Source organism: Astyanax mexicanus, chromosome 17 (assembly GCF_023375975.1).
Source record: "Astyanax mexicanus isolate ESR-SI-001 chromosome 17, AstMex3_surface, whole genome shotgun sequence".
NCBI lineage: Eukaryota > Metazoa > Chordata > Actinopteri > Characiformes > Acestrorhamphidae > Astyanax > Astyanax mexicanus.
The window spans coordinates 17778347-17804660 of record NC_064424.1 but is presented as its reverse complement, the minus strand read 5'-3'; the positions used below and the strand labels follow the sequence as shown (position 1 = coordinate 17804660).

General features: G+C 37.0%; 2 protein-coding genes across 2 annotated transcripts in view; one reads left to right on the top strand and one right to left on the bottom strand.

Moving 5' to 3' along the window:
• Positions 1-1237: 1237 nt before the first annotated feature.
• Positions 1238-7219, bottom strand: mrpl22 (mitochondrial ribosomal protein L22). Its single transcript, XM_007244422.3, has 7 exons — positions 7128-7219; positions 6995-7037; positions 5528-5654; positions 5329-5394; positions 3509-3586; positions 2207-2276; positions 1238-1529 (listed from the first exon to the last, which is right to left on the bottom strand). The coding sequence occupies exons 1-7, from the start codon at positions 7153-7155 to the stop codon at positions 1321-1323; spliced, it is 621 nt and encodes a 206-aa protein (XP_007244484.2). The 5' UTR covers positions 7156-7219; the 3' UTR covers positions 1238-1320.
• Positions 7220-8083: 864 nt separating this feature from the next.
• Positions 8084-26314, top strand: part of gemin5 (gem (nuclear organelle) associated protein 5) — a 40232-nt gene continuing 22001 nt past the window's right edge. The window contains exons 1-15 of the mRNA XM_022676252.2: positions 8084-8359; positions 8454-8608; positions 9887-10068; positions 10159-10313; positions 10451-10549; positions 11539-11671; positions 11788-11950; positions 13267-13479; positions 15239-15324; positions 19120-19202; positions 21472-21608; positions 21782-21855; positions 23205-23386; positions 23504-23643; positions 25585-25756. Coding sequence (XP_022531973.2) covers positions 8218-8359; positions 8454-8608; positions 9887-10068; positions 10159-10313; positions 10451-10549; positions 11539-11671; positions 11788-11950; positions 13267-13479; positions 15239-15324; positions 19120-19202; positions 21472-21608; positions 21782-21855; positions 23205-23386; positions 23504-23643; positions 25585-25756 — 2116 coding nt within the window. The 5' untranslated portion in view covers positions 8084-8217. The remainder of the gene's footprint in view (positions 8360-8453; positions 8609-9886; positions 10069-10158; positions 10314-10450; positions 10550-11538; positions 11672-11787; positions 11951-13266; positions 13480-15238; positions 15325-19119; positions 19203-21471; positions 21609-21781; positions 21856-23204; positions 23387-23503; positions 23644-25584; positions 25757-26314) is intronic.

The following is a 26314-nucleotide window of genomic DNA, read 5'->3' as shown; positions in this document are numbered from 1 at the left end:
TGCTCTCAAACCGAATGCAACCAAATCCTCACATAATTCTAACTGTAGTTTAAAACCTAGGGGTTCCTAAAAAAAAAAAAACTCCTCCCTGACTAATACCCTGGTTTCTGGTTTGTGAAACAGTCAGTTATAACATAATGTGTAATTGGGTCAGGCAACATTTCCTCTTAATGTTAAACATATGCCAAAACCCAAGCATAAACCTCTTTAAGCAACAGGTCCCTTGATTGAGAGGAAAAATGAAGACACCAAAGGCAGTAGCAATCTTGATCATAATGTGCTGCTAGATAGAGCAGCCCAAGTGTCACCACCAGACCCATTCTAATTTAATGAGGGGAATAATGAAACCCCACAAAATGGGAGCGAGTTCTTCTGCCACACACATGGGAGGAGGAGGGGGGCTGGGACACTTCAAGGTGATTTGGCTCCTGAAAACTGAAGTTGACTCAAATCCAGTTTTATTGTATGAATAAAACATTGAGCGTGCTCCTCCCAAGCAGGGGTCTTTAACATTTTAAACTGTGCATGTAGTCACAGAAGAAGAAAGCTCCTGGAAGATACGAAAACTAAATCTGACACACAATGCGGGAAATATTCCCAATCTGCCTCACGTTTTATCTGTAATCACGACCACGAATGTCAATATTCAAAGCAGGCTGTGTTATTGTTATTAAATTCTGATTCAAATTCTTTCTGTCTGTATTCATTTCACTTGCAGCTGCTAGAGAATGGCTAGAGTTAGCTGAATGTTTAATTCATGACTATTATCTAAACAAATAAGCGTACCAGTAATGAACTCAGCCTAATGTATTCAACTTCGTACAAAGGCACAGTCCCTTGCTGCAGCGTTCCATTGCACTTGCTTCAAAAGATGAAAAATGGAAGCTATCATTAGCGATCAGCTGCTCTGCTGTCCACGTCTGAGAGAGGAACGAGTCTGGTCATGTTCTCGCTAAAAGGGCACATGACAACATAAAGCTGCAAAGTGCCATCAAAGGTTACAGGAAAAGGCCGAGGCCACACTCATCAGCCAACTAATGAAGAACGTCGCAGAAATGTCATGAACGGAAATGTCATGTAGCGCCACCGCTCAGACTGCGAAAGCCGCCCAGAGGGCGCTGCATATTCGGCTCAATGTCTCTTTGTCTTGGAACAAATGAGGTGCCCCCAAGAACCTTGGCGGTCACTTATCAGAAATGTACAAATGACCAGAATAAAGATCCATTCGAGACACATGTTCTGAAACAGGTGAATCAGGTGTTTATTTCATTTCTATTTACATTAACATCACAAAGGCGCGGTAAGCAGTGAGAGTTTAAGCTAGAGGGAATGGATGATTGTCCGGCTCCTCAGCTGTTCAACGTACTCTTTAGCCTGGTCAAACGGCGTCTTCTGCACTACCACCGGAGGCGTACCCTCCACCAGCTTCACGAAGTAATGACAGTGCACTTTGTCCATGATGCCGAACATGCCTCGGCCGTGGTAGCGAATCCTCTTGAGGTATTTGCCTTTGCCTGAGAAGGACTCAGCTGTGGAAGAGTAAACAGAAAAGAAGATAAGAAAAAATAGAGAAAGGTCAGCTGAAAAAAGCACTTCATGAAACAAAGAGCACAAACAAGCACCCTGTTTATACACCTGCTGTTAACATGCAACCCGTGATCTGATCATCTGATCATGTGACCAGCACAAAGTACATGTTTCAGTGTGGGATTCATTGAAGGGAAAATAAAACCCCTAATTTTTGCTGACACCACCCTTAGTTCATATTTGAAAAAGGCTTAAAAAAAAGGAAAAAAATGGGTTTAGGGGCAGGGAAAGAGGGAGAACCGATTGGCTTAGCTGCAGACGTGTGCCTCTGATAGTAGTGAGACCCAGATGGTTGGACGTCAGCAGGGGGGCAGTATTATTGATCAACTGATTTGCATACACTTGTGATGTGCCTTTTTCCATAACCAGCCCTTCTTCTAGTAGAAATAATGTGATAAATGTGCCAGATTTGTCCAGACACTGTAAGACGTGGACAAAGAAATGCAGGTAGATTTGATGATTTGTTTTACTTTCTGCAACCATTTATCATTACATCATTACATATTTGTTCTAATCTATAAGTATTACAGTATTGAAGTGTCCAAATGTATAAGATGGGCACGATGGAACAAACAAATAGAACAAAAATAAAGTATTTTAACATGATCTAAATACTTACCAACATACAAATTTGATTTGAATTCTACATTGTGGTTCTTCACGGCCATTTCCTGGGCTTCTAAAAGAACCTGTCAAACAGTAAAAATGTTATGCACCATTTAACATTTAACCTTTTGATGATATTTGATGATTATGGCTTCATTAGTAGTCGCACTGCAAGACATGCAATTCTTCTACAATGTCAAATTATTACATCATTGATATATATTTTTTTGGCAGATGTTAAATCCTAAATATACACAGGGCAATCAAGCATAACATCACCACCTCCTTGCAGCATTCTGTGAATACTAATGAATGACTACAGGACAACCAACAAAAAGTGTGTAACAGCAACAGATGAGCTTCTGTCACTGACTTTACTTTATCTACAGAGTGATTAGCTAGGTAGGAGTGTTGTCTAATAGAGTAAACAGTAAGTGGACACATTGTTTAAAAACTCCAGCAGCACTGCTGTGTCTGATCCACTCGTACACACACAACACAACACATACTAATGCACCACCACCCTGCCAGTGCTGAAAAGAATGACCTGCCACCCAAATACTATAATACCTGCTCTGTGGTATCCCAAACATTAAAGAACAGAGTGAAAGGAGGATAATAAAATATGCAAAGAAACAGATACAGAACTAGAGTCTCTAAAGCCCTATCCAGGTGGGATTAGTTTCTCAGGGGGACCTCTGTGATTTTATTCCCGCCCGGAACGACTATGTACGTGTTTTTCTCAGACATCCTCTGAGAAAAGTACAGTCTGAATTATCTACTGTTTTTTGCTAAACTCTGTGGTCCTCCGGTAATATTATTCCCGTCCGGACTTACATCTCTGAGTTTCGTCTCCTCACATTTAAAAAATAGCTATTTGTTCACTGCCACGCACCGCAATTAGACTTTGGGCGCGTGTTTCCGTGGAGATCCACGTAAACACAACAGAGAGTGGAAATGGAGGAGCTACTGAACGTCATGTCATGTGACCAAGAGAGCCTGAAAACTCACTGGTCCTCCTGTTTTTTTCAATTGCAGTCCGGATACAAGAGTTTTATCACCGAGTAGAAGTGTAAAATATTTTTCAAAGACGTCCCCCTGAGAAAATAATCCTGTCCAGATAGGGCTTAATTATACAACTACAGTGTCCTATATGACCAGTATGGCTGAAAAAAATCAATAATGGAAATAAAAACAAGGAGCAGGTGTTCACAACATTATGCGTGATCGATTTATATATATCTCAAAGAAAAATACTGCAGTGCAATATTTTCCCCAATATTAATCAAGTGTTAATCTTTGTTGTTACAGGTACCTCTTTTATTGCTATGGCTCCCTTCTTGTCACTGAACTCGAGCTGAGCGAGGGCTTGGTCGATGGACATTCCTTTAATCTGTTGAAAGAACACAGATGCCTAAGTTAAGCTGCAATTAAACATTCTAAATTAAACAACCATATTTTCCGCCCTTTAAGGCGCACCGAATAAGGTGCATTTCAAGCGGCACGTGTTAGGGACAGGGGTGTTGCCATGTTTCCCTTCTAATTCAGCAGGACAAACGTGCAGGCTACAGGCCGATAATGCTTACCTCTGAACAGCCAAATGGCTAACTGGTTTAGCGGGTAATGATAATGTTGCTCGAGCAGTGCTAGCTGGGGTTACAAGCAGGCTCCAGGCCAATAACACAAACCTATGAAAGGCCGAATGGCTAGCACTTAATGGCTAATGCTAACTCTGCTCCAGCAGTGCTAGCCAGGGCTACAAGTCAATAATACTCACCTCGGAACGGCCGAATGACTATTGCGGTTAGCGGGTAATGCTAATACTGCTGGAGAACTTAATTTAAACTCTTTTATAACGCTGTACTTCAGCGGAGTGGCTTTACTGCTCCTTACAACCTGCCCGGTAAAATTCATACATAAGGCGTACTGAAGATTTTTGGGAAAATGTATGTATTTTAAGTGCGCCATACCGTGCGAAAAATACGGTAATACTATGTTTCATGCAGAAATTGGAAAATTTAATAGAACCTCCCAGTGATTTGGAAAATTAAATGATACGAGTGTTCAGTCCCTCTGTTTAGGCAGGATGAAGATATACTACTCTATAAGAGAGCACCAAGAAACAGCAAGTACTTCCAAAAATGCAACACATTCTACTGAGCAATGCTGCTGAATCAGCATTTATCTCAGTATTTTAGTCGTCTGCTGGACACCGAACATTAATCATAAGCCTGTATTCTCACTACTATTGGAATTATACAAATTCTTCACAATTTCAAAACCACAGCATAAAGTAGAAAAAAGTGCTTTGAGCTGGATGTAAAATAATTACAGCTACCCAACAGTTTAATTTCCTATTGAAGGTGTTTTTTTTTTACTGCTAATACCATTCATTACTGAATCACAACTCAATACGCAACAAAACGTTCAAGTCTTGGATCTATATCTGTTTATGTTCATGCCTATAAATTCATTACTCACTGCTATATTTGAACATACTGCTATCTATAGATACAAAATCTCTTTATTTATATGTACATACATAACCCATTTTGGCTGGCTGTTGTGTCTACAACAAAAAAAAACTATTCCTTATATACATATAGCATCAGCCCTTCCAATGTATCATTTGTACAATCTTAAGCATCCTATTGTGAGCTAATAGTTAATCACCTCAAATTTCCCTCTGTAACTGTAATTTCTGTCAGTGTTTTCTTTAGGATTTTGTCAACAGAGGCAGCAGGCCCACAATTCCTCCCGCCTTCAGCCCCTAGCTGATGAACATCAATACCGCATGAATTAAAACAAATACAAAAAATGCATGACTTATTACACTTGGTAGCAGTTTATTTTGTGTACTACTTCTTCACAAACTGGCGGTTTTCCAGCAGTAAGATATGAGCTGTACAGGGCTAGGATAGTAATGCTAGCTAAAGTAACTTAGCCTTAGTATTTGATTGTTTACAAAAAGATTGTCTGCTTATCTCTGTGAACATTTCACTCACATGTGATCAATTGTGGCTTTTTGTGGTCTTGATATGAATTTAATTTAATGTAGTACTGTCAAAATGATTCATGGCACACTGTTCAACAATGATCAACAGTTTGTTGTTATGTTTCAGCAGTGGCACTCACCAGCTTAGCTAGATACCACATCTTGTCCTTGCTGTACTTAATTTGCCGTCTGCAGTGAAATATCTCCTAAAAAAGACAGGGAAAAAAGATAATGTAAGAAATATACCATGCAACATTTAATGAATAAAAAAAAAAACAATTTGCAATGGTGTGGTAAAGCAGTTATATCATGAAGATGAAGGAAAAAAAAAACACTAACGGCTGGTCTAGGGGGCTCATCCTTCTGTTGAGGTGGATATACAATGCGATTTTTCCTATCCCAGTTCTTGGTATTTAATTGTGCAGTGGTGTGGAGACATGACACCTGTGAGCAGGGGGCAAGAATCCTGGAGCAGAGAAATACATGCACGCAGAAAAACAAATTAAAATACATAAAAGAATATTTCCCAATTTGTGGTGAAGCACAGTAAGGTGTGTATAAAATAGGTTTTTATATTGTGTATTATTGTGCAGCAGAAAAACATTTCATTAAGGTAACCTTATAATAGGCCTATCATGATAATAACATAATCAATATGTTATACAACGTATGAGCATTTTTAAGTGCATAATTTGATACAACTTATTATGAATATTGCATGCCTGTCTACTAATGCTGTCAGGCGAATAAAAATATTATATTATATTATTATATTATATGTATAAAATATATACACAAATATTTTAAATTTCATAATTCAAATTAATTTTAGAATAGTAAACAGAACAAAAAAAATATATTAACAAATAACAGGCATAAACATATAATTCCACATCTATTTACTCAGACACATATCATATTAGACAGCTTTAGGTTACAATTAGTGGCCTATGTCAGGATATATGACCAAAAATGTATATCCTGATATAGGCCCCTTCATATCCCAATATAGAGCATTTTCTTTATGATTTTATTTTATAAAGTTATTATAATGTTATTATTTTAAATAACAAAAAAGATGCAGAGCTTTCAGACCTCAAAAAATGCAAAGAAAACAAGTTCATATTCATAAAGCTTTAAGAGTTCAAAAATCAGTATTTGGTGGAATAACCCTGGTTTTTAATCACAGTTTTCATGCATCTTGGCATGTTCTCCTCCACCAGTCTTACACACTGCTTTTGGATGATTTTATGCCACTCTTGATGCAACCACTCAAGCAGTTCAGCTTGGTTTGATGGCTTGTGATCATCCATCTTCCTCTTGATGATATTCCAGATGTTTTTAATTTGGTAAAATCAAATAAACTCATCATTTTAAGTGGTCTTTTATTTTTTTCCAGAGCTGTATATTGTATATCACCCGGCAGCTTAAAAAATACTGAAATGTTAGTTTTGATCGCCCAGCCCTACAATATATACCCCCTAAAATTATTATTGTTATTGTGACAGGCCAACCAAAATTTTCAAATGGGTATATCCTTAGTTCTTTTATTTCATGTATAGTCACGTTTACATACAAACTGTATACTTACTGTATATTCACCTCAATAATATACGTAAATACACATTCAGTATACACGTGTATATACGTGTATATAAACACAGCTGCGGGTCATTTACATGGATACAGCAGATCTAAATTATGGTCTACTTCTCTGTCCTTGATAGCTAACCTATATCAACAGGCTGCAGGACAGGCTAGGCTAGGCTAACTCACTCGCTAACCAAATAACAACAAGCAACAAACCTCGCCTGAATTTGTCCCACCAACCGGCTGAGGAGGGCCGGACCTGCGGAGATGATAAACGCGTTAAAATCAGAGAGAAACACAGCGAGCTGGATCTTTATAAACAGTAAAAGCGCTAGCTCTGTTCACCCACCAGCCACTGACACTGCGGACACCGCCATGCTGAAAACACACTACCGCAAACCGCCCACCAATGTCGCAAAAAGATAGAGGCGATTTAGTTATGAGGGAGAATTATTTTATCCTGCAAAAAAAAAACAAATGAAATTAAATAAAGTCCTTATAAAGAGCACTGAATAACCAAATATATTATTTTCCTTTTTAAAGGATTTTTTGGAATTCCAATGATACCCTGTCTATGGATCCTAATATTTATATAAATTGAATACATAATATATAAAAATAAAAAATACCTTTCTTGCATTTTACCATGGCATTTAGTTTGAACTTTAACTTATAACTTTTTTTATAATTCAAAACAAAATAAATAAAAATTAAAAATATATATTTTTGCACACATGTTAATCATCTAATGTATTACGTTCAATCAATGTTAAATCAACTTAAAATTAATGAACAAGTAAATAAATAAATTCTGACATCAGAGATCTATGTTGTTTTAATGCATTAGTAATGAAAAAAAGAAGAAAAAAAGACTTTTAAATAAGATATTATTAAAATATATTTTGCTATATGGGCTTTAAAGGTGTTAAAACAATATAATTTTGAATTAAACACTTAAATTGTGTAAAAAAAACTTCTTTACATCTTTTGAAGAGTTTCTATTTTTTAATAATTTTATTTGTATATATTATATTATAAGTATATTTATATTTAATTTGTATATGTATATATATATATATATATATATATATATATATATATATATATATATATATATATATATATATATATATATTGTTTCTGCTTAATATATTCTTTAGCCTTTCGCTATTATTGTATCAGACTATTAGCTCCAGTGTTTTGCCTTTGAATATTTAAACTGTATTTATTATTAATAAAGCTTCAATAAGAAAGAAAAAATGGGGAAAAAATTTACACCGGCAGTGTTTGCGACACCTCTCACCGCCGGACGGCTCTCGCTGTGTTGATGGAGAAGCAGCATGTGTGTGAATGGAGCGGTTAGCTTTAGCTGCTAGCTGAACACTGTAACTCACCAGAAATCCTGTTTCTCACCTTTTAAACAGCACGTTTCACTCAGAATGCACGAGAGGCTTCTTCCAGCTTCTCCGAACTGGTACTGCTCCCGCTGCAGTGATGTGAACAGTAGCGGAGTGCTGGGCTTTGGGGCTAAAAGCACAGTTTACCTGCTGAAAGTTACTGCAGACTCAGCTGCAGTTCTAGGTGAGAATTATGTTGTTTACCTTTGGGAATTGAGCTACACTTATTTCTGTATTCATATCCTACTGAAAGTGTCGTTTTTGTTCCTGACCCACAGGAGAACTCAGTGGTCACACAGAGAGAGTTTCTGGCTTTGCTTTCTGTCAGCATGAAGGGCAGGAGCACATCTGTGCCAGCAGTTCAGATGATAAATCAGTGAAGGTGTGGGACACTGAGCAGAAGGCTGTGTTGGCAGAGCACAGTGCTCATCAGGTAGGTCCACAGCTGGAGCAGCGTGTTTTTACAGAAATGGTGGGAGGGGGTTAGGGTACTCTTTACACTCTCCACAGAGACTCACCACACCTTATAAGGTTGTTCTTTATGGCAATTGGAAAAATGGGACAAATCCTAATTCTGTTTATTACATATCTTTGTAATGTAGTTTAATCTAAGAAATTAGTTGTATAGCTAGACCAGGGGTGTCCAAACTTTTTTTGATACATTTTCCTGATTATTTAATTTACACACCATTTTACTTGACTGACTATCTTTATCTTTGACAGTGTTTTTGTAAACTAAGATTTTTCAAATTGATGTTTAATTTCATGATGTCTCTTAATATTAAACTCCTTAATCACGGCAACTTTTAGACTCTTTTGCCCCGTTTTTCTGCGTTAGAAATGCGCATCCTCTCCGCTTTTAGACTCTTTGGCCTGTTTTTCTGTGCTACACTTGAGCACTCTCTCCGCTTTTAGACTCTTTGGCCCGTTTCTGACACCTAGTGTTCAAACTTTGAATCTCACATTATAAAAACCTGCTTAACAGCGGGCCAACTTTCATTCTATTTCTATAACACCTCGCGGGCCGGTCTAAAAAAGGAAACGGGCCGCAGTTTGGACACCCCTGAGCTAGACAAATGGTGTTTGGTGGTCAAAGTGGTTGAAAAGCATACCTTAAACCTGTTAACCAGCTATTGACCAGCACGGTGTACGTTACATTTTTATTTTGTTACATTACATTACATTTTATTATAATTATCAACCAGCTTGGTCTTGTAGGTCAACCTACTTGGTATTGCTGGTTATGCTGGTTGACCAGCTTGGTCTATTCTGGTTGGAAAGCTTTTGTCTGGCTGGCATTTTTTACATTTCCTTAAGTTATTGTCCAAATGCAGAAACTATAGTGAATTATTTGGTAAATATCTTGTGGGATCCCACAGGGTTCTATTATGGGACTAATGAAACTAATGCCAATTATGATAGTAATGTAGTAATGAGGGGGATGGCACAGAGTGGTCCAGCAGTCTAAAGTGCTACCACTATGTTTGGGAGATCACTCTTTCCAGTCCCGGTCATGCAGCTTGCCATCAGCTGCCACAGCCCTAAGAGAGCACAATTGTATTTGCTCTCTCTGGGTGGTTAGATGGTGCTCTTTCCCCTCATCAGTCCTAGGGTGATGTTGATCAGCACAAGGCATCTGTGAGCTGATGGATCAGAACCGAGTCTATTGGAGTAATGTGCTGTGAAATGTGTTTTGTGTTTGTTTGTTTAGAACATCATCACCTCCCTTCATTGGTCTCCAGTGGAGAAGGGTCTTGTGGTGTCAGGAGACGAGAAAGGCATTGTGGTATGCTTTTGGTATAGCAGGAATGACATCCACAGCTTCTTCCCTGAACCCAGAACCATCTTCTGTTTAGCATGTTCCCCACACAACGAGAACCATGTTGCAGTTGGGTAAGTGTCATACCACACAAAATGCAATGGTAAAATGTTTTTTTCCTTTCATGTCTGTCTGAGGGAGAGCTAATGGCATTTTTCTTTAAGGTACAAGGATGGAATGATTGTATTGATCGATATTAGCAAGAAAGGAGAGGTAATCCATCGGCTTCGGGGTCACGATGAGGAGATCCACGCCCTGGCCTGGTGTCCTGAACCCAAGGAAGAGGATCTGTACTGTTTTAGACCAGCAGACAACACTGGTGCGTGATTTGTTTGATGGTGGATGTTATAATGAGAATTTTTAGATAGATGATGTAGGTAAATGCATCAGGCAAAATATCAACTAAATCCTAGAAAAATATGCTTCACACAACTCAGCTGTGCTTGTTGTCAACAGATGCATCAAATGGATTAACAGAGATAGAGGGAGGAGGCTACCTTGCTTCTGGGAGTCGAGATCAGACTGTTCGAATCTGGAGCACAGCACGAGGCAAAGGTGAGAAAACCTTATTGGTAATCATTGGTCTTTTAAAATGTTTTTAAATATTCTACAGCTCTGGCAAAAAAATAGAGACCACTTCAGTTTCTGAATCAGTTTATCAGATTTTGCTATTTATAGGTATATGTTTGTGTAAAATGAACATTGTTGTTTTATTCTATAAACTACAGACAGCATTTCTCCCAAATTACAAATAGAAATATCGTCATGTAGATCATTTATTTGCAAAAAATGAGAAATGGCTGAAATAACAAAAACTATGATTTCAGGCCTCAAATAATGCAAAGAAAACAAGTTCATATTCATAAACTTTTGAGAGTTCAGAAATCAATATTTGGTGGAATAACCCTGTTTTTTAATCACAGTTTTCATGCATTAAGGCATGTTCTTCTTCACCAGTCTTACACACTGATTTTGGATAATTTTATGCCACTCCTGATGCAAAAATTCAAGCAGTACAGCTTGGTTTGATGGCTTGTGATCATCCATATTTCTCTTGATTATATTCCAGAGGTTTTCAATTTGGTAAACTCATCATTTTTAAGTGATCTCTTATTTTTTTTACTTCTACAACAGAAAAATCTAATCTGCTTCACTGACCATAGAGAAAGGCCTTGCAGCTCAGTAATTGCAGGCCATCGTCCACTTGTGGGCTTATATAATAGCCAGGATCACCAAAGAGCAGCTATTATTTGGGTGGTAGTTCATTTTCAGTACTATAGTGTAATGATATTGTCAGATTTTGTCTGTATGCTCAATGGTGCTGTTTTTTACACTAAAGAAAGCATATTTTTATTGGTTATTTGCTTATAGAAAATTCTGTAATTAAAGAACAGCAGCAAATACACAGTGTATACTAGCTGTTTATCCAGTCAAGGAACATTTTCCCACACATTATCATAGACTAAACATATTGTGATCAGGCAACCCTAGTTTTTCTTCTCTGGGTATCAGTATGGTGTGTTCCTCTGTGGCTCTTCCTCTAGGCGTGATGACCCTGAAACTGCCCTTTCTGAAGAGGAGGGGGGCTGGTGTGGACCTTGGAGTGAAGGAGAGGCTGTGGCTCGCTGTGCACTGGCCTAAAGGAAGACCTTCACAGGTTGTGTCCAGCTGCTTTGGGTAGGAACCTTTTAGACCTCAGTGATGTTTTTTTTTTTCCTATTGAATGGGTATTTTTCCTTGTCCTTTCTTACTCTGTTCTGTCTGGTTATTTCTCTCTTTCTCTCTGTATGTAGAGGAGAGCTAGTGGCGTGGGACCTCACAAAGTCAGGCAAGCAGAAGTGGACTTTGCTGGGCAGTTCTAGCGATGGTCAGAACCACAGCCGGATTGTCTTCAACATGAGCTCAGTGTCTGTGGGGGATCGGGATCTACTCATCAGCACATCCATGGACAGAGAGGTGAGACTCTCCAACATTTAAGTCCAGTCACCTTCTCTGATGCACCATAAAGACTCATGTATATTCCCTTCATGTATGACAATGAATACATCCATTTTAGAAGTTGTAACCATCGCTGCCAACTAGCAAATCACATTAATTAGGTCTCAATATTTATTGCAATTTCATAAAGGTGATTTGATTTTTAAACTTTTTTTTTCTTCCAATGTTTCAGTATCAATCAGAACCCACACTGAGATTCCTCAGGTCCACACTGAGATTGGAGCTACAAACCGGTGTTCTGAGCTTCATAACTGAGGACTAGAGTAAAATATAGAAACAAAACACACATCAGCTCAAACAACAGCTCACTTGTTCTAACCAGTACAGAGACGAATAAGCTGTTAGCATCACCAGTCTTAGCATTTTGGCATTTTTCTGCTATTGTAGGCTTCATAGTAAGAGACATGAGTTTTCTTAGGCCAGATTGTATTAATTAACCCTTCTATTACGTTCAAATTTACTAACATCTTTTATGTTTGGGGTCAATTTGTAGTACAGAAATGTATTATTTAATATTAATAGTTTTACTGAAGTTTATGTCACATGCTATATGTGTTTGTTGACTACTTAAATAGCAATTTAAAACAATTCTAATTCTAATCTTTTATATCTCATGAAAATTATGTTTTCCCCACCCCCCTGTCAAATGAACTATCAGTGGTTCTGGCACTAATACAGATATAATTATGTTATTTTATGGCTCTAAAGTTTTTTAAAGATTATAAAATTCCACGTCAAAGTGACCTTCTCATCAACAAATTGAACCCAAACATAATAAGAGGGTTAAGATAAGATACACGGACAAATAATAACAGACATCCAGGTGTATTATTTTATTTGGGCTGCAAAAAAACAACTTTTGATAAAAAATAGGGTCAAATATCTAAATGTTTTAAATATATGCAGCTTAATTTAAGGCACATTTGAGTAGCCTAGGATCTCCTGAAAATATAATTTGGTGTGTCTCCTACTTCTACTAAATATTTCGTATTTTTTAGGCAAGTAAATGTACAATAAACTATCAAAAATGTACATGCACTAAAGGCCTATGCTCCCTGTACATTACACGGTGCTGCCATCAGTTCACAAAATTCAAGCCAAGCAGAAACGGCAGAACGCCTGGCAACATCAGTCTGTAATTTTGTACACCTGAGGCAGTGGCTTTTTTATTATTAATGTCGATATCTACATTATATTGTATCAAACTGAAAAATATTGTAAAATGTTTTTATATTAACAGTAGATTTCTGGATGTTTTTTGGAACTGTGTGCAGATTAAATGCTGGGACCTGGCCTCTCTGGAGTGCTGCTGGACTTTACCCACGCTGGGAGGTTTTGTGTATTCCATGAGCTTCTCTCCTGTGGGCACCGGGTGCTTGGCGCTGGGGGTTGGGGACAACATGATCAGAGTCTGGAACACCATGTCCATCCACAACCCGTATGATACCAGGACGTACTGGCAGAGCATCAAATCCAAAGTGTCTGCGGTAAGTCTCAGCAAAGCTGCCTAAGAAATCTTCTAAAAACAGGCATTTCACTGGCAGATGTTATTATTATTATTATTATTATTATTATTATTATTATTATTATTATTATGAACAATGGCTTATGTTGTTATCCCCAGTTTTCAAACTTTTTTTGGTCTAGTTTGGGGAAAGTAACTGTTGAAAACCTGAAAGACCTTCTGACCTGAGTGTAATGCCTGTTTATGTGATAGATAGATAAATAAATGTGATTTATTGATTCTTAAATGGAACTCAAGGGTTGAGCCAACAATATATTACAGACTTCAAATAATTGCTTTGGCATTTGACAAACCAAATTAGTGACTTCCCAAACAAGTTGTTTTGCCCGACAAATCCAATCATGACTTTTAATCTTGGTAGTGTGTATATTATAATCCAGTTAGATTGATGCAGAAAGTATAAATCAGCCTTTAAACTTGACCTGCAGCGCTGCGTGTGACAGTGTTCTTAAATAACACTCTAATTCAGTGACACTGTAACTCGGCGGCACTGTAAGTCAGCGTCGCCTTTAAGACAGTTGCTTGTTTATTTACAAACGCTTTGTTTATTCAGAATTGCTAATCGTTTTAAAAAAGCCACTGTTCAAACTAGTCTCTGGATAATTGACACATGACCTCAATTTTCGTCTGTAGATAAAAACTGGTTAAAAACAGTTTCACATACAATAGTGTCCATGCATCAAGGAATCCGTGCATCCGACGAAAATTGCTGTAACAGAATTTGCTCTAATTATCTCACAATGTTAAACACTTCTGTAGAATATATTATATTAGAATATATTCTGTAGAATTTAAGGGGGCACTACAGTTCCCAAGAATATTCAAAATTGTTCAAAATCTTACTATAATATATATTTTTTTGCAAAATACAGACAAGCCACGGGTGCCACTTGATTAAGAACTAGATTTAAAGCAACTTTGTAGGTACATATCATTTCAGAAAATGCACTCCTTGTTTTAATTTTGACTTGTTTGATCAAAAAACTTAAAAAAAAAAGGTCAATCTGAACACAACTTTGTGAACGTTCTAGTTGACGTCTCCTGATCAATAACCGTATCTTGTAGACAATTTTTGGTTTGATTAATATTTTACAAACTCCAATGCATTTTTTAGACATGTATTAAAGCACTGATCATGTTTCATTATAACAGTCTCTAAATGTGACACAAATAGAGTGTCTTAAATTGTATTAGACTTTCTTACACGTCACCATCCTGTGCTCTAATAGGCACCATTGTCATTGTGCCAGATGAGTGCTTGAACCCGCTGATTGCCGCTTGCAGCTATATATTTTTTTGTGTTTTGTTACTTATAGTCTGAAGTAGAAAATAGCAGAAAATACCTGCTGATACCTGATATCATTTTCAGTAAATTAGTTTAATTGAGAAAATTAAAAATGTAATAAAAAGAATAATACAGCTTAGTGCCACTATTGTCTGAAACCCAAGGGTTCTGTATTGGTATCAGTAGCAGGAAGGACAAGTGATCTCACGCTGAGATGGATACATGCGGTGCGAGACATGACACAGTGCAGAATACAGTGGCATCCCACTGAGCCATTCAGGAGTGTATAGTGTGAGTCAGTGTGTGGGTAAAGACTGTGTCCTGTTGTTCGGTTTGAGAGGCACAGCAGTACACTGGGCGGAGGAGGCATTGTGAAGCCTGACAGCAGCCAGCATTAGAGGCTGCTTATCTCTCTGCATTTCTTTCTCTCTGACAGTTGGCCTGGCATCCAGTGAAGGAAGGCTCCTTAGCCTTTGGCACAGACGATGGAAAAGTGGGCATCTATGAAGCTTATTCTAACAAGTAAGAAAAGATACAGCCATTATTATTATGTGTGACATATTTGCTTGTTTGTAAGCATTGAACTGTCTTGCATTAAAAGGTGCACAATATAGAGCTTTAAAAATAGAGCTGTTAAAAATGAATTACATAGAGTTTTTTTTAAATGGTGATTATCTCACAATTGCTGTCTTAACTGTACTTAAAGCAGCAGCCCTTAATTTAAAAGTTTTTTTTTCTTTTAAATTGAAAGTAGCAGGGTTCCTTAGCCCACTTGACCACTCGAAGCCCCCCCCCACAATGCATGTTTTAAAAGTCATTTTTTTATCATGTATTACACATTCTTACCATAAACTTGCAGACCGTCACTTTAACAGTTGTTTAAGTTACTTAAAGATTTTTTAACATATCTAATAAGTAGATTGGATTGGGCGTTAATATTCCATCCACAGAAATTAGATAACGTTGGGGAATTTATTATAGCTACTTAAATTATTGGTTGCACCGCATGATATTTTAATACTTTAAACAACAGAAAAACAACAAGGAACTAATTATCCCTCATTTATCTATTTAAACCTTTTTTATTATTTATTTTTTTTTACAAAAAATTATGAAGTTGGAAAGACAATGTTTAGCTGTTACATCATCAACCCATATATTTTATAACCCATATAGTCCCTCTTTTGCTTCTGCTTCAGTTTTTTGCTTGTGAGTTTTGGCACAGTTTTCACGGGTGGGCGGGGCTTAGAAGAAGGGGTTTCCCTTGAATCTCCATTGGTCAGCTGGTTCTGGACTGGCGGGTTCCCTGAACCCTCGTCTGAGACTGACCACGCCCCCAAACACCCCGCCAGCTTCAAGCGTCCTTCCAAACACGGAGTGAACAGCAGCTTCCAGCAAACAGCAACAGCAGCAGATACTTTTACAATTAAATATTATACAAACGTTATGTTCACACGTCACATTAGCGAGAGTGCTAAATATTCATGCTGAAAGTAGGTAACTACCTAACTCACTAGCTCAATGACTAGGTAACTCACTAGCTCACTGAGTAGGTAACTCACTAGTTCTCTGACTAGGTAACTCACTAGTTCACTGACTAGGTAGCATTCTAATTCATTAGCTCATTGAGTAGGTAAGTAGCTAACTCAGTAGCACACTTACTATGTAACTCACTGGTTCACTGACTAGGTAACTCACTTGCTCACTGAGTAAGTAACCTGCTAACTCATTAGCTCACTGAGTAGGTAACTCACTAGTTCACTGATTAGGTAATTAGCTAACTTAATAGCTCACTGAGTAGGTAACTAACTCACTAGTTCACTGGCTAGATAACTCACTAGTTCACTGGCTAGATAACTCACTAGTTTGCTGGCTAGGTTGCTCACTAGCTCACTGAGTAGGTAACTAGCTAACTCACTAGCTCATTGACTAAGATAACTGACTAGTTCACTGATTAGGTAATTAGCTAACTCACTAGCTCATTGACTAGGTAACTATCATAATTTGCACGTGAATATTTAGCACATCTTGCTAATGTGAGCTTTTAAATGGAGTGAAACAGAGAATAATATAACATAATATAACATAAAACATAACGTTTGTATAATATTTAATTGTAAAAGTATCTGCTGCTGTTGCTGTTTGCTGGAAGCTGCTGTTCACTCCGTGTTTGGAAGGACGCTTGAAGCTGGCGGGTGTTTGGGGGCGTGGTCAGTCTCAGACGAGGGTTCAGGGAACCGCCAGTCCAGAACCAGCTGACCAATGGAGATTCAAGGGGAACCCCTTCTTCTAAGCCCCGCCCACCCGTGAAAACTGTGCCAAAACTCAGAAGCAAAAAACTGAAGCAGAAGCAAAAGAGGGATTCCAGAAGCAAGTCTTTAACAGAAAAATCCAAAAAAATCCACAGAAAATTCACAAAAACACAAAAATAAAAGCAAAGACCAAACTGAAATAATTTTCAAATAACTGCAAAGGATAATAAAATAACCAAGTATATTTAAAAATATATATTTGCTATATATTTTTTCTCTTTTGAATTTGTAACATACAATTTTTGCTTTTGATTCCTAACATTTTGATTGCGGATTTATTTTTTTTGTGTAAAACTTTTGGCACAAAATTCACTCCATATATATTGCAATAACTATATATATATATATATATATATATATATATATATATATATATATATATATATATATATATATATATATATAATGTATATATATATAAACAGGATTTTCACCAGATTTAACCAGAAGTCAAAGCTCCAACATGTGATGAAATTAAAAATGCACTCTGTTTATCTAAGAGAAGTAAAATAAGTCTGTAAAATTATATAATCTGGTGATTTTATTATTTCATGTAAAATGAGCGCAGTGCTAATTTTCAGTTCTTTTTTTTTTTTTTACAAAAAATTAAAGTTGGACAGTCAATGTTTAGACGTTACATCATTGACCCATATATTTCAATACATAAAAAATGATTTTCACCAGATTTGACTAGAATGATCCAACAACAAATTTTAAGATTAGACAGAAAATGTGTATAGACATCACATCATTGAGCCATATATTGCAATATATAAAAAGAGAAAAACAGGATTTACACCAGATTTGACCAAAAGTCAAAGATCCAACGTGTCATGATATAAATAATGCACTCTTTTTATCTAAGAGAAGTAAGTAGTCTAAAAAAAGTCTAATAAATTATTTACATATATATTATATTATCATGTATTTTTTTTTTTTTTTTTTACAAAAAATTATAAAGTTGGACAGACAATGTTTAGACATTACGTCATTGACCCATATATTGCAATACAAAAAACAAAAAACAAAAAAAAACAGGATTTTCACCAGATTTGACCAGAATGATCCAACATGTCTTGATATTAAAAATGCACTCTTTTTATCTAAGAGAAGTAAAATAAGTCTATAAAATGATATTATCTGGTGATTATTTCATGTAAAATGAGCACAGTGCAATTTTTATTATTATTTTTTTTTTGTACAAAAAAAATATAGGATAAGACAGAAAATGTGTATAGACATCACATCATTGAGCCATATATTGCAATATATATATTAAAAAAAAAAAACAGGATTTTCACCAGATTTGACCAGAAGTCAAAGATCCAACATCATAATATTAATGATTCACTCTGTTTATCTAAGAAAAATAAAATAAGTCTAATAAATTATATAATCTGGTAGATATTTCATGTAAAATGATCACAGTGCAAATTTTCAGTTCTTATAGTTTTTTGTTTTTTTTTTTACAAAAAATTATGAAGTTGGACAGTCAATGTTTAGACGTTACATCATTGACCCATATATTGCAATACATCAAAAAAGAGTATTTTCACCAGATTTGACCAGAATGATCCAACATGTCATGGTATTAATAATGAACTCTTTATCAAAGAGAAGTAAAATAAGTCTATAAAATTATATAATCTGGTGATTATTATTTCATGTAAAATGAGCACAGTGCATTTTTTACAAAAAAATATAGGATTAGACATAAAATGTGTATAGACATCACATCATTGAGCCATATATTGCAATATATATATATATATATATATACAGGATTTTTACCAGATTTGACCAGAAGTCAAAGATCCAACATGTCACGATATTAATAATGCACTCTGTTCATCTAAGAGAACTAAAATAAATCTAATAAATCTAATAATCTGGTAGATATTTAATGTAAAATGAGCACAGTGTGAATTTTCAGTTTGTGTAAAGCAGCAAATAAGTTGCAACATCAGCCGTAACTCAGTCATCCCATGTGTACTGTGACCTGCAGGCCTCCTCAGATCTCCAGCACTTACCACCGCAGGACGGTCTACTCTCTGGACTGGGGACCCCCCATCCCTCCTCTATCATTCGGTAAGTTGCTCTTTGACGTCTGAACAAGTTAAATTCATAACACCCTCCACGGCCCCGCAAACATTGAACTAGGAGCGGCGCCAAGAGCCATCCGTCAGCGGAGAGCGCCGCCCAACGCGTGCTTAATGTGCGGTGGTAATTGAGCAAGCTGCTGCCGTTAAAAAAAGCCCCGCTTCCCTTCCCTCACAGGCGCTTTCTGTGGGAAACGGAGGCGCAGAAACTTCATTTGCGGGCCGGCCGCTGCCGCATGACACTTTTATCGCCATATCTGTCATCAGGCTGGGAGACGGCGGAGATAATTGCTTTTGTTTTGAGAGAGCTGCTGACTGGAAAGCAGAGGCGGGGGGTAATTTGTTTACACACTTTCTGCTGGCTGGGCGCTTCTCCCACGCCCGTTCCCCTGGGACGCCGCTGGTGGCGGAGTGACGCCTCGGATTATTCGGTATTTGAATTTGTGCATCTGGGGCTGGGGGCTCTTTCATGAGCTGTTGAGGAGTAAAGAATGGAGGAAGAGTGGAGGACTGTGTGGAGGGTGTGTGTGTGTGTAGGATGTTATGTTGTAGTGTTGATTAGGGATAGGTGTGGATAATGCCGAAAATCGAATGAATATTAAACAGATCAATTTTGAGAGAGTTTTATAGGTCATATATTTTAAATAGTGCTGTAAACTTTAACTCATTAATCTGTTTCTTACGTCCGGAAACTTTTTTTTTTTTTATTAAATGAATGAATCACATGACTAGATTCACAGAGCCTGGTGTTTGGACACACCTTCTCATTCTATATTTTAATTTATTTATTTTTAATTTTTCGGTCTGAAAAATTTTTTTAAAAACTTTTTAAAAAGTTCGGTCTGAACGTCATTTCTTAAAGTATTTTTTTTATTTAAGTAATTTTTGCCATAACATGGATTAGAACATTACTCAAATAGGACTGTTCACTGTATACCAACTCTACCTCTTCAGCACTGCTGTTAACTGAAAGCTATTCAGGTTGACTACCTCATAAAGCTGACTGAGAAAATGCCAGGATGTGCAAAGCTGTCATCTAAGCAACAGGTGCTACTTGTTTACTAAACAATTCCATATGTTTTTCTTCATTGTTTGGCTGACTTTAATATTAATCTACAATGCAGGCAATTTTTAAATAATGAAAAAATATTGAATTCAAGGTGTGTCCAAACTTTTAACTGGAACTGTGTTAGTTCAGAAGGAAGCTAGGTTACTTTTTTATTTATGCTAAAATATGGATTAAATTTTATAACCACCACACCAGACACACAACAGCTGCTGATTGTTAATTGAGCATGTATCCTTTCCTAAAGCTCTCAATTTAACATTTATTTATTTATTCAGGACATTAAAATATAATAAAATATTAGAATTTAAAAGCACCGAAAGAATCCTGAAAAAATAGCTCTAGTCTGTTTTTATCATAATTTTAATCAAATTGTGATTAATCACAGAATATTGTTGTGTAGCTCTAATAATGTTTTAAATGATTGACACCACTTATAGAAATGTAATTTACTTTTGATTGTGTTTCTTTTGTTTGTACTTAAATGCCCATAATTAAAAGCACTAAGAAGAACGATTATTAGAAGTGTGATTAAATTTGATTAATCATAGAATATTGTTGTAATTAATCCAATTATTTATTTTAATCAAAGTCTGTTTTATTAAAGATTTTTGGCACATACAGGACACAAACATTCCCGTGCCCTTTTTTTTACCCCTCCCTCCCCACAGCACCCCTCACTTCAGACCTGCATTAAACAATAAATAAATAAAAAAAATAGTAAATAAAAATCCCTTTACACAAATATCAAATATAAGCATTTAAAAAATAAAAATAAAAAAGGGATCATTAGGGAATACTTAAATAAAATGAACGTGTAAGAAATAGATGTATACACAATGAATTGAAGATAAGAAAAACATAAATAATAAATGCCTGCTGTATATTACATGTCTAAATTTAACAGGTAATGTTTCCAGCTTCCATCAATTATTTATTTTAATCGTTAAACAGCACTAATTTTAAGCCAAAAAGAACCATTTGTTCTCTACAAAAATGTCAATCTACAAATTTAAATAAATTTTGTAATTTTTAGAATTTTTAGAATTATTTAGTTTCAATCCCTTTATCTTAATATAGTTAATATTACGTATATTTTAATACTGTTTGTTTCAATGTCTTATTATTAGCATACAGGTGTTTAGAATACCCTGTTTTAGTGCTAATTTGCATGTGTGTGTTCTGGTCTCAGGAGGTTCTGCAGACAAGCCCTCGTACAGTCTGTACAGCTGTGGTGGAGACGGGATCATCTTTCAGCACGACCCCTGGAAGCTGTCCGGAGAGGCCAGCAACATCGACAAGCTCATCCGTGACACCAACAACATCACTGTAAGACACTGCAGAAGCACACAGCCCATCACGTCTTCTTTACATTAGTTAGATTAGGACCTCGCCTTATATCACACAACTGACAGTGTGTAAGTGGTGAGGTGATAGCTTGTGAGTGAGCCAGATGGATGGAACCCTTTGTTACTAAAGTTTTGTTTCTTTGTTTCTTGCAGCACAAGCTCTCGCCACACACAGACCTCTGCTGGAAGCCGGATGGGAAAGTATTAGCCCTTGGAAATGAAGATGGGTGAGCCATTCTCTCATATTGCTTCAAAGCAAAAATTATATTTGATTTCTGTGTCTGCAATGAAATAAAAGTCAAAGTAAAAATAAGAAACAGAATTTTTTACACATTTTTTTTTTTGCATTGTTCATACTGTCCTTCCATTCTGTCATTTCATACAGTCCCTACATACTTTTTTTTACCATAGTGTCCTTCCATATTTCCATACATACTTTCTATACATTCTGTCCTTCCATACTTTCTGTCCATACATTCCTTCCATACATTCCTTCCATATGGTCTTTCCATACTTACTTTCTATACATTCTGTCCTTCCATACTTTCTGTCCATACGTTCCTTCCATACTTTCCTTTCATACTTTTTCCTTCCATACAGTCTTTCCATACTTTCCATACTTACTTTCCATACTTACTTTCCATACTGTCCTTCCTTACAGTCCATCCATGCTGTCCCTCCTTACGGTCCATCTATACTGCCTTTCCATACTGTCCTTCCTTACGATCCATCCATGCTGTCCTTCCATACTGTCCTTCCTTAAGGTCCTTCCATAATGTCCTTCCATACGGTCCATCTATACTGCCTTTCCATACTGTCCCTCCTTAAGGTCCTTCCATACTGTCCTTCATTTCTTTCCATACATACGATCCTTCCATACTTTCCTTCCATACTGCTATTCCATACCATCTTTTCATAATGTCCTTCCATGCAGTCCTTCTTTAAGTTCCTTCTCCACTGTACCGCCATACAGTCCTTCCATACGACCCTTCTATACTGTCCATACATACTTTCTCTCCATACAGTCCTTTTATACTGTCCTTCCTTACTGTCCTTACATACTTTCCATACATGCTGTCCTTCCATACTGTCCTTGCTTACTGTACATACATACTTGTCATACATATGGTCCTTCCATGCGATCCTTCCATGAGGTCCTTTAATACTGTCCTTCCATAATGTCCTTCTGTATACACTTACATTACATTTACTATAAGTAATCTATTCAGTTGGCAAATTTTAAGAACACCTGTAAAAAGACATGTTCGTTTTTTTTTTTTATTGGTATTTAGCTCGAACATTTTATTTCAATGAAAAATTTATTCCAATGAAAGACTACTTAATATAAGTGTTTGTAGAACCATCAATAATCAAGTCCAACCTAAAACCTGGCCAGTAACTGTTGACATGTAAGCCTGTTCATTAAGAAGTTTCTATAGGTCAGTCCTCATTTTGGGCTTAGATTCTGAGGTTAAGTGCAGCTAATGTAGAACTCGGTCACTGTGTGAAAAATGATAACATACTAAATGTGGGTTTAGCAGTTTAGTCAGATCTGTGTTTGCTGTTTGTGTTTCAGCTCTATAGAGGTGTATGGGGCTCCCAGTCTGAAGCTGCTGTGCACCGTGCAGCAACACCATAAGATCATTAACACGCTTCGCTGGCACCACCAGCACTCAGACCAGCCAGAGCTGCACTGCCTGCTGGCCTCCGGATCCAGCAACGCCCTCGTCTACATCCACGACCTGCGCAGTGCTATAGGTAAGCAAAAAAAAAAAAAAAGCCTACGGTTTTAAAATGATTGTTTTAAGCAGGACTCTAATGTTTTCAGAAATGTTTGTTGTGAGTCATTTGCTGCTTTATGCTACTGTTATTTAGAAAACCCTTCAGAGAATCCAGTCCTGGTCACGGAAGCCTTCCGTAGTCTGTCTGGCCACACCAACAAGATCACCAGCCTGGCCTGGAGCCCTCACCACGATGCCCGTCTGGTAACTGTGTGCTACGACAGTACAGCCCAGGCAAGTCACTGACTTTTTAACAGATTTTGAATATGGTTTATTAGTGCCACTATTTTCTACAAACTAAAATAATAGTTGGGTAAAACTATTGGTAGTTTTCCAATTACTCCAGATATAGTCAACCAGCTGAGAAATGTTGAGTTTTGTCTGAAGCAATGAGGTTAATGTAACAAAACAGAACATTTTCTGTCAACAGCAGTTATTTAATTTCTGTCTTAATTGGAAACGTTAAATAAATATTGGTCATTACTTTGAATTAATGTATTTAAGGTACTTAAAAAAGCAGAAAATAGTTAAGGAGTTGGAGCTATTACTTACAGCTCCAGAACAGAAAATTTAGAGACCACTTCAATATTATCAGGTTCTCCAGTTTTACTAATTATAGGTATGTTTGAGTAAAATGAACATCAACCCATTGAAACCCATTGAAAAACTTTTGGAATACAATCAAGAGGAAGATGGATGGACACAAGCCATCGAACATAGCTAAACTGCTTAAAGTTTTCCACCAGGAGTGGCGTAAAGTTATCCAAAAGCAGTGTGTAAGACTGGTGGAGGAGAACATGCCTAGACGCACAAACGTCTGGTGATTATCAGGGTTATTTCACCAAATATTGATTTCTGAACTCTTCTTAAGTTAAAAATGAGTATTGTTGTTTCTAAATGAATATGAACTTGTGAGTCATGTCCTAAGCTTCCCTTGTGAAATTCACGCCTGTAGTAAAGTGTGCGTTTGGCTGGTTTGTGCAGAAGCAAGGAGTCAATTATGTCCTGCCTTTCTTCATATTTGTTTAATTGACTGCAGGAAAAGGTTTGGCAAAAAGCTTTGTTTGCTGTGACCGAACGTGTTCAGCCTGCAAATCAGACCTTAATGACCAACAAACCAAGAATTCAGTTTTACACGATCATGCCAAAAGTCATGGGATAGTAGTATGTAGATTGATCATGAAGTATTGGGAATTGGGCTTGGGAATGTCTACACCTGTATAAGTTGTGAGGTGTTATCTTGTGAGTGAGGTTGAAATCTCCCTACAATTGTGAGATTTAAAGAACTGCATGCACTCATTCACTTTACCAGCCTTAAGCTTTTATACCTCTATATTTACACTACTGTTTATTCGGGTTCTGTTTATACGGGTTGCTGTAACTTTTAGGAAGGAGAGTAACCTAATTTCAATTTTCTGTATGTCCTGTACATATGCAGTATTGACAATAAAACTACTTGATTTGACATGACCTGCATGCTAATAAAGGCTAAAGGGACATGAATTGTCAGAATTGTCAAGAGTTTTACATTGTTACATGTGCACCAGAAATACATTACAGAAGAGTAGATGACGTTACCACCCACAGTGGACAGAACAGTGTGTGGCAATTAGTGATTGTGACAGTCAGCGTCCGGCTTGAATTGTCCATGCGAAGAGACAAGGGTCTCTGGCAGAATTTGAACTCAATTCACATTCAATGCACACACACATCTGGCAGGTCAGTGCAGTGTGTGTTTTAGCTTCCAGTGAACATGGGACAAAAGTCACGGACTTTATGCTATTTCCACGGTTCACTATACTACAAATAAACAGTTTTCAGGAGAGAAATCTAGATAGATACCACTCAGCAGCGTGACATGCTGAATTAGAAGTTCCTAATAGTGTCTCTTAAAATGCACCTTATAATACAGTGCCTTATGTATAAAAATAGGCCAGAAAATATCTGTTCATTGATAGTGTGCCTTATAATGTGAAAAAAGAAATGTGGGTAATGACGAGGAAGAGAATATTAAATGTTTTGCATGGCAAATATTTTACACTTTTATTAAAGCTCCACTCTTTTATAAAACTTGGATTGTTTGAATTTTAAATTACATTTAAAATTGAAAACCCTGTACTGTGCTGTTTGGTTGTGTAAGTAATTGAAAGTGTATTTCAATCCGCTTTGCTGTAGGTGTGGGATGTCCTGAAGGAGGAGCCAGTGTGTAACTACAGGGGTCACAGTGGCCGTCTGCTGTGTGTGCAGTGGTCTCCTGTTAACCCTGACCTGATCTGGACTGGTGGAGATGATTTCACAGTGCAGGAGTGGGCTGTGTCCAAGCAGGAGCACGTCAGTCCTCCAAAGAGTGAGTGTTCAAGCAGCTGACCCAGGATCAGTGTGGTTTACATGGATTAATTTTTTTTTTTTTATTATTATTATTAAAGGACGTGGTTAAAAAAACGTTTGTGATCCCTTACGAATTGTCTGGATAAACGCCTCCTAAAATATGTCCTGTGGCGTTTTTCACAAAGCGGGATTGATCTCTCTGTGTGACTTTAGCAAGAAAACTTATAAAACCCAAAGTCAGACCTGTCAAAGAGGATAAAAACCGAGTGACGTTTCTGTTGTACAATCCTCACTTTAATTTATCCAGCTTTATTCAAAAGCCTTTATTTAACAAAAAAAAAAGCCCTACTCTGCTTTGTGAAATACCGCCCTTGGTTTTGCAGTCCTGTCATCCACCTGCACTGCACAGCTATTTTCACCTCAGCCTCACATTATTATCCACATTATTAGCTAATTATGAGGCGTTTTTCAGCTGAATCAGGTGTGCTGGAGCAGAAAAAGCAGAAACCTGCAGTGCAGGTGGCAGCACAGCACTAAACGCTGCAATTTTAAGTCATAATGAATAAAATAGGCATAT

Excerpts from the sequence above, each read along its gene's own strand:
- mrpl22 (XM_007244422.3), bottom strand. The coding sequence starts at position 7,155 with ATGGCGGTGTCCGCAGTGTCAGTGGCTG. Across the intron at positions 5,395-5,527 it reads ATGAGCCCCCTAGACCAGCC|GAGATATTTCACTGCAGACG; the intron begins GTTAGTGTTTTT and ends TGTCTTTTTTAG. Across the intron at positions 1,530-2,206 it reads CAAATCAAATTTGTATGTTG|CTGAGTCCTTCTCAGGCAAA; the intron begins GTAAGTATTTAG and ends ACTCTTCCACAG.